The 8,303-nt window shown below is 39.8% G+C and overlaps 2 protein-coding genes across 4 annotated transcripts; both read left to right on the top strand.

Annotated features, from left to right (window-relative positions):
* The first annotated feature begins 173 nt into the window (after positions 1-173).
* On the top strand, positions 174-5,466 carry LOC110729600 (NF-X1-type zinc finger protein NFXL1-like). 2 transcript variants are annotated; one of them, XM_021909348.1, is made up of 2 exons: positions 174-413; positions 1,645-5,466. In XM_021909348.1, the coding sequence occupies exon 2, from the start codon at positions 1,768-1,770 to the stop codon at positions 5,191-5,193; it is 3,426 nt and encodes a 1,141-aa protein (XP_021765040.1). In that variant the 5' UTR covers positions 174-413; positions 1,645-1,767; the 3' UTR covers positions 5,194-5,466. The 2 variants fall into 2 exon arrangements, with proteins under 2 accessions (XP_021765040.1, XP_021765041.1); XM_021909349.1 differs by lacking the exon at positions 174-413 and adding an exon at positions 899-1,357.
* Positions 5,467-5,606: 140 nt separating this feature from the next.
* LOC110729601 (probable RNA-binding protein 18) lies at positions 5,607-7,994 on the top strand. Of its 2 annotated transcripts, XM_021909350.1 has the most exons (4): positions 5,607-5,885; positions 7,140-7,213; positions 7,287-7,413; positions 7,529-7,994. In XM_021909350.1, exons 1-4 carry the CDS (start codon positions 5,871-5,873, stop codon positions 7,799-7,801), a joined length of 489 nt encoding a protein of 162 aa, XP_021765042.1. In that variant the 5' UTR covers positions 5,607-5,870; the 3' UTR covers positions 7,802-7,994. The 2 variants fall into 2 exon arrangements, 1 of the variants encoding a protein (XP_021765042.1); XR_002512928.1 differs by lacking the exons at positions 5,607-5,885; positions 7,140-7,213 and having other exon boundaries at positions 7,221-7,413; positions 7,518-7,615.
* Positions 7,995-8,303: the final 309 nt, after the last annotated feature.

An 8,303-nucleotide genomic window follows, 5' to 3' on the forward strand; every position in this document is an offset into this window, starting at 1 on the left:
AAATATGAAATTTGCATAATTTTGCTAATCACAAATATATTTAGTAATAAATTAAACGTAAATAAATAGACCTAATCGGATCATTTCTGAAATATTTGCTGAATCGAACATAGCCTTAGGCACGGCACGAGTCACAAACTTTTTCGTGCAAGGTCATACCGGGCCTAATTTTCCCATCCCGTACTAGATCAACCCAAACAATCGTGAATCACCCTGTGGCCTGTGCCAAGCCTAATACTCGTACTACTACGATAAATACATGTCAAATTATCTAACCAAAAACCAATTCCAAATTCCAGCGACACAATAATCGTCGGCGCTTCAAACCCTTCAATCATCGTACTCGGTCGGTTGATCCTTACCACCATCACATCGTTAGCTACAATTCATTGATCTGAAGCTAATTTATCAAGGTATTTTTGCTTTCTTCGTCTCATAGTTTTTCAACCGAAATTTCGTTCTTTGGCTTTTGTTGAATGAATTTCAAAACATCTGTGATTTTTGCGATGCCAGTTTTATATTTGGATTCGATTTTTATTTATAAATATTTGTTTTCTTTGTTTTTAGGGTTTTGTAACGTTTTTTTTTATTGATTTCCCCCCCCCCCTTTTTAGTTTGGGTTTGTTGATTTTGTTGTATGCAATCATTCATATGTAATTGAATGAGTTATTCCTACAAAATTGACTTTACATATGTTAATTTTTATGGGTATGGAAAAAGAACACTTCTTGTCATCAAATAGCATTGAACTATAACACTTGTGTTAGATTTGGCGTTGTATGGATGAGCCAACTCACAGGACTTCTTGTAAATAGCTAAATTAGTGTCTTGTCCTTAAATCATAGTTACTTAAATGCTTTAGAAGTAGGCTTGGAGTAGGTTTGATATTATGAGGAGTTGAAACAACTAGCATGACTTGTATCGAGGTCGAGGTGAACATCCAAATAGTGATGGTGTGTTCTATGGATTTATGGATTAGGTTCAATGGTAAAGACTGATATCTGAAATGGCAATGGGGTATAAGGATGTCCGTGTGAAAGTTTGGTGGTTATTTGTTTGGCGAAATTAAAATTTAGGATTTTCATTTTTGTTTGGCGATGGGCACTACCCAATTGCTGAGTTCTTTCTATGACAATAGCAAAGGATTAGAAGTTATATATACTAGGAATATCCATCTTTTCCTAGGTTAGGGGAGTTGCTTACCTTGCACCTCGAAGATTTAGTAGGACACTAGGACATCAGGCTTCTAAGAATTTTGGGGATTTCCTGGGTATTGTCTGCATCCAACCAAACAACACCGATGGTTAATTTTGAAGGGACTAATTCGATTGTTAATTTTCCCCAAATTTTATCCCGGGTTAGTATTCTTTATTCATGCTGATTTATGTTTATATTTTCTGTAAATTCGATTTTTTTTGCTGATTTCTTGATTGAATTTTTCTGGGAACTTTGCGCTTTCTTGTTATTTTATTTATATATATATATATATTTTGTTGTTTCAATATTGGGCAATAGGGTTGCTAGATAATTCGGAAAGTTACCAAAAATGTTTAGAATTGTTATATTTAATGTGGGGTTTGTTATATTTTGTAACGATATGTATGAATTTCTGGGTAATTGATTGATTGTATGGAATAAATGCAGGGGTGTAAGAAGAAACTCAGAAGTTACATTCGAGGGTTGTTTTGTACATACCCAATTTGATTTGAAGGCTAATTTTTGTGAGTGAGTGAGTAGTGTTTGATTTTGGGGATTATTGTTGGAATTATGAGTTTTCAAGCTCAGATTGATCGTAGAGATCGTACAAGGTTTTCTGGACAACGCCAGCAAACCCAGACCCAGCAGTGGGTTGCAAGAGGTCCTGGGATCTTGAGCTCCCCGCCGTCAAACTTTAATGTGGATGCTGGTCGAAGCGACGACAATGTCTTTGAGAGGCAGGGGCAAGTGGATGGTAGAGAGAGGCAGGGGCAAATGGATAACAGAGAGAGGCAGGGGCAAACAGATAACAGAGAGAGGCAAGGGCAAATGAACAGTAGAGGGGGTCGAGGATTTAGAGGTGGTGGTGGGGGTCGTAGTTATATGGGTCGACCACATTATCTAAGAAGAGAGCGAAATGAGCCAAGGGAGGGCGTGGGAGAGAGAGGAGGAGCAGTTAATAAGGAAAAAAGTAATCAGAAGAGAAATGTTGTGGATTCGGATTTACCTCAGTTGGTGCAAGAAATTCAGGAGAAGTTAAGTAAGGGGATTGTGGAATGTATGATTTGTTATGATATGGTGAGGAGGAATGCTCCTGTTTGGTCTTGCTCGAGTTGCTACTCTATTTTCCATTTGAACTGTATTAAGAAATGGGCTCGTGCACCTACTTCTGCTGATACATCTGCTGAGAAGCTTCAGGGATATAATTGGCGGTGTCCTGGATGTCAGGCAGTGCAGCAAACAACATCTAAGGATATTCGTTATATTTGCTTTTGTGGTAAGAGACACGATCCTCCATCTGATTTATACTTGACACCGCACTCTTGCGGTGAGCCTTGTGGAAAATCACTAGAGAGGGAACTTCCTAGAGCTGATTTAAGCAAGGAGGATATGTGTCCCCATCTTTGTGTGTTGCAGTGCCATCCTGGTCCTTGTCCACCTTGCAAGGCTTTTGCTCCTCCTCGCCCTTGTCCTTGTGGTAAGAAAGTAATTACAACGAGATGTTCTGAACGGAAATCTGTTTATACTTGTGGTGAGGTATGCAATAAGATTCTTGAATGTGGGCGTCATCACTGCTATCAGATTTGTCATGTGGGTCCGTGTGAGCCTTGCCAGGTTCCCATAGATTCCTCTTGCTTCTGTAAGAAGAAGTCTGAGGTGGTTATTTGTGGAGAATTGTCATTGAAGGGAGAGATAAGGCCGGATGATGGTCTTTACTCTTGTAGTTCTACATGTGGAAAGAAGTTGAAATGTGGAAACCATGTTTGTGCTGAAATATGTCACCCAGGTCCTTGTGGGGAGTGTGAATTCTTGCCCAGCAAAGTAAAGACATGTTATTGTGGCAAGACAAACCTTAGGGTTCGGCGAAGGAGCTGTCTGGACCCAATTCCTACATGTTTAGGTACTTGTGGCAAGCTTCTTCCTTGTAATAAACATTACTGTAAGGATAAGTGTCATGCTGGAAATTGCTCTCCTTGCTCCGAGCTAGTCACTCAGAAATGCCGTTGTGGTTCAACTTCTCAAACTGTGGAATGCTATAAGACCACCCTTGCCAGTGAGAAATTTGTCTGTGATCGGCAATGTGGGCGTAAGAAGAATTGTGGAAGGCATCGGTGTAGTGAGCGCTGTTGCCCCCTTTCTGATTCTAGAAACACTGTATCTGGTGATTGGAACCCACACTTTTGTTCCATGCCTTGTGGAAAGAAGTTGAAATGCGGGCAACATTCTTGTGAAGCCTTCTGTCACTGTGGTCATTGTCCTCCCTGCATGGAAACTATTTTTACTGACCTTACATGTGCATGTGGAAGGACTTCAATCCCGCCACCCCTACCTTGTGGGACCCCTCCTCCCTCATGCCAATATCCATGTTTAGTTCCCCAGCCTTGTGGCCACCAATCTACTCACAGCTGTCATTTTGGAAATTGCCCTCCTTGTTCAGTTCCCATAGCGAAGGAATGTGTTGGTGGACATGTGGTTCTTCGCAACATTCCTTGTGGGTCAAAGGACATAACTTGTAACAAACTTTGTGGAAAGACTAGGCGATGTGGACTGCATTCTTGTTCTAGGAGTTGCCACCCGGCACCATGTGATCCATCTTGCGGACCGTCAGATCCTACTGTAAAGGGTTCTTGTGGACAAGTATGTGGTGCTCCGAGGAGAGACTGTAGACACACTTGTCAAGCTTTTTGCCACCCTACAACTCCTTGTCCCGAGTCAAGATGTGAATTTCCTGTGACAATCACATGCTCTTGTGGCAGAATTACTGCAGCAGTGCCTTGTGATGCTGGGGGAAGCAATTTAGGCTTTAGTGCTGTGAATGTGCTTGAAGCTTCTACTCTACAGAAGCTGCCAGCACCACTTCAGCCGGTGGAAGCAAATGAGAAAAGAGTTCCGCTTGGACAGAGGAAACTCATGTGTGACGATGAATGTGCCAAGCTTGTGAGGAAGCGTGTTCTTGCAGATGCTTTTGATATTTCTCAGCCTAGTCTGGATGCTCTTCATTTTGGTGAGAATGCAGCTGTTTCACAAGTGGTTTCAGAATTACTTCGCCGTGATCCAAAATGGGTACTTGCAGTGGAGGAGAGATGCAAACACCTGGTACTTGGTAAAGGCAAAGGATGTAGTGGTAGCAATATTAAAGTTCATGTCTTTTGTCCAATGCTGAAGGAGAAGCGAGATGCAATCCGTATAATAGCGGAGAGATGGAAACTCTCAATCAATGCTGCTGGTTGGGAGCCTAAGCGTTTCATTGTGGTTCATGCCACTGCTAAATCCAAAGCTCCAGCTCGTATTATTGGGCCCAAGGGTTCACCTGCAGTGAGTGCCAACCACTCACCTGTTTTTGACCCTTTGGTGGATATGGATCCTAGGCATGTTGTTGCCCTGCTTGACCTCCCAAGCGATGCAGACATCAGCACATTGGTTCTGCGGTTTGGTGGTGAGTGTGAACTGGTGTGGTTGAATGACAAGAATGCTCTTGCTGTTTTCAGTGATCCTGCTCGTGCAGCAACTGCTATGAGAAGGTTAGATAATGGATCTGTCTATCAAGGGGCTGCTGTCGTTCAACATATTGGTGTTGGAGCCACTGCAGCATCTGCTTGGGGAGGGGCGGCAGCTTCTTCTGCTCTCAAGGGTAATCCCTGGAAAAAAGCTGTTGTAAAGGAATCTAATAGCTGGGTTGAAGATTCATGGGGTGAGGAGGACTGGTCCGGTGGCAGTGTTACTGCTGATGTTGGACCCTCTACATCATCTAAAGGTCGTGAGGCCCCAGTTACTTCGACAACAAACCGATGGACAGTTCTGAATCCCGATTCTTCTTTGAGCTCAATAGAGTCATCAGCAAGAGCTTTGGACTTTGTCAAAAGAACTGCAGCTGCTGAACCCACTTCTGAGAGGGAAATGAAGAGTGTGCCATCAAGCAGTTCAACTGTCCAGCTTATGGGCACTCCTGATGACAATGCAGAAGTTGCAGACGACTGGGAAAAGGCTTATGAGTGATTCAATGTACTTTATTATTCTGTTAGTAGTCGAGGGCTGGTATTTTCACATTTACTTAATTTTGAAGAGAACATGAGATTGTGAAATCAGGCCTTTTTTGGCCACAAAGTGCAGTTTGCCTTTTTTTTTTTTTTTTAAAAATTTTTTTTTTTATTTATTTTTACTGTGAATATGATTCCTTGGATTTGTTGTCACTTGTCAGTTGTCATAGGTGCTCAGCATATCTTCTCTAACTTCAATTATGCTATTATTTAAGAGTTCATTCCTTTGCAATTTAAGTGCAGACTTATTTATAAGTTTACTATAGTTGTAGATTTTCGATTATGGGTGGAGGAGAGGGTATTATCGTTGTATAATTGAGTAAAAAAATGGAACTGCTTCGATGCACTGCATGTTATAGTAGTAAAACTATTTGCTGGCAGCTTCTTGTAAGAGTTGGAACAAGGATTGAATTACTTGGATACATCAACTTACCTTTCACAACCATTTTCTGTATACTGTATTCAATTTAATTTGATATTATCTTCATGCAAAGTTAACTTATGTGAAGTAAACTCTTTTGTAAATTGATTATGGTTTTTCATGTATGTGAATGCAGTTGAAGAGAAATTGTGATGCTCTGGTTCATATTAGCTGCTCACTTTGTGGGTACCATTGCTTGATTGGCATCAGATTCCATGTCCAAGATTATGGTAATGTATTTTCGTGTTGTAAATGCAAGATATCTTATAGCCTTGTCTATATGTGAATAGTTTGCATGCACATACCACACAACTTCTAGCTGTAAAGCTTAGTGGCCCCAAATCTTATAGAGGGTGGCTAATTGGCCACTTTAGGACTGATGTGAGATCGAATGCTGTTATTGATGGCATTGTCATTGTTTTTTTTTTGGTTTTTTTTTTTGGTTTTTGTCTTTGTTTAGCTTGTGGTGATACACTTTTCTTGTTCCCTGTTTCGTGATCTAAAGGCATGTACTCTGTTACTGTCTTCTTGTAAGGGAGTGTTTCATTTAGTAATTCTGTTGTAGAGCCTAGACACTTGAGAACCAACTGCTATCTTTCTATAAGTCAATTTAAGAATTTCATATATTACCTCCATCCTTTGCTGTAGAGTCTAGACACTTGGGAACCTACTGCTGTTTCCCTATAAGTCATTTAAAAATTCCATATATTACTTCCATTCTTGAGGGAGTTATGTTACTAACTTACTACTTTGATTAAGATTTTAATTTCTCGTACTCCATTAATTTGCTTTGCTTTGATTTTAAATCTTATGACAGAGGATATTAGGATAGTGATTGCCAACTGCCAAGAATGTAGCTATAACAGATATTAATGAAACAGAGGAGCCTTTGTTTACAAACTTCGTAATTTTTTTTCCTCAATATCTGAAAATAGCAAGTTAGACCTGTTTGGGGATTGAGAATTGGAGAGAGGTCATCTTACGTTGTTGTCAGCATGATATCTAATACACGTTTCAGATTCATTTGACTTTGGATTTAAGAATTGTCTTGATAGATAATTTGATAAATAATACAAGTGTATATATAGTCAGCATATTGGAGTATCATTTTTTTTTTTTTTTTTTTTACCATCACTGATTCACTGCAAATATGGTTTGTTGGGTAATAGAGCCATACCCATACTCCAGTACTTGGAACTTGATGTGAAACTGTTAATTCTTGTCAATACATGTTATCAGGATTAAGTCTTTGGCGGGGTACATTTCATTTATTTTAATCTAAGTAAGGTTTGGTGGTCCAATGTAGCTTAAATTTCTTGGACTGCTGCTTTTGAAGCGGTTCTGTTATATTTGATTGGATACATTGACAAATACTTAGCTCTCAAGTGCCTTTTTTGAACGGATATATTTACTTGGTTATAGTGACCAAAGCATTATTCTGAAATCAATTTTCTTTGTAAAATTTCGGGTGTTTTTATGCACAGGATTTAAATGGTACGAGTAACGAGACCTCTGACAGAAGAATTTACGTTGGTAATATTGATCATAGGATTTCTGAGTAAGTATTATGCATCAAAGTTTGAAAGTTCCTTCCATTTTCTGCCCTGGTGACACGGTTTTTCTCAATGAAGGGCTACTCTGCTCAAGATGTTTTCTCCGTTTGGGAAGATAGAATCTGAGGATTTCTTGTTGCATACCCGGGGACCAAAACGAGGTGAACCACGTGGCTTTGCTTTTGTCCAGTATAGCACGAAAGAGGTAAGCTGCTTATATACTGAAGCCCGTCTTTGTAATTTCCTTTTCTAATTGTTGGTCTGCTAAGAAGATGAATCAAAAACAATTTCTTATGTTCTTCATTGGAGTGAGCATGCAGGAAGCTAGACTAGCCAAGGAGAAGATGCATGGGAGGTTGGCTTGTGGACGCCCTTTGGTTGTACGCCTTGCTAACGAGAAATCTGCTGCTGAATTGGTGGAAAGTTCATCTAAGGTTGCTGGAGTTGTGAGCAGATCAACCCATTCAGGCAGCTCTTCTGGACAAATGAGTCGAAGTGCAAAAATTGCTGCAATAAAGAATAAGTTGAAGGTGCTGGAAGACGATGGCAGTAGAGCAAAAAAGCAGAAGCAGGTTGAGCACTATTCATCCTAGCTCTTAAACAATGGTTTCTCATCTATAAAGTGCTGTAATTATTCATGAGTTAAAGCGATGATAGCACATTTGCACCTGTGTGCTCTGTTGGTTACTTGGTTACTATTAACAGCCCGACTGTATCTGCACCTTGCTGTTTCTCTGTAAATTAGGAGTAAGTTATAGAAATTGTTTTGGTAGATTATTACTTGCATTTGTTTGTCGAGCAAATGAATTATGCATCATATAGCTGTCAGAGGGAATGGATTTTCTAATGTTACAAATCAGCTTTCATGAAAGTTCTGCTACAGATGAAATTTTGAAGCTTCCAAATGATCATGATCATGATTCATGACTCCTTGAGATTGTTAAGGAGTAAATATTGACCACCAGAGGCGATTGATATGGATAATAATTAAGTGGATGTTTTTACCAAATCGACAAAGAATGAAGGCAATTGTAAAAAATAGTCACATTCTCTGCGATTTCTAATTTTCTATAGAATCAAGAGATCTGTTTAACA

The sequence above is a fragment of the Chenopodium quinoa genome, unplaced genomic scaffold (genome assembly GCF_001683475.1).
Source record: "Chenopodium quinoa cultivar QQ74 unplaced genomic scaffold, ASM168347v1, whole genome shotgun sequence".
In the NCBI taxonomy this organism is placed as follows: domain Eukaryota; kingdom Viridiplantae; phylum Streptophyta; class Magnoliopsida; order Caryophyllales; family Amaranthaceae; genus Chenopodium; species Chenopodium quinoa.

What these genes read in the sequence shown, in the direction of transcription:
- LOC110729600 (XM_021909348.1), top strand. Translation starts at nt 1,768, where the DNA reads ATGAGTTTTCAAGCTCAGATTGATCGTAGAGATCGTACAAGGTTTTCT.
- LOC110729601 (XM_021909350.1), top strand. An exon ending in ATTGATCATAGGATTTCTGA is followed by an intron (nt 7,214 to 7,286) that starts GTAAGTATTATG and finishes TTCTCAATGAAG; the next exon opens with GGCTACTCTGCTCAAGATGT. An exon ending in TCCAGTATAGCACGAAAGAG is followed by an intron (nt 7,414 to 7,528) that starts GTAAGCTGCTTA and finishes GTGAGCATGCAG; the next exon opens with GAAGCTAGACTAGCCAAGGA.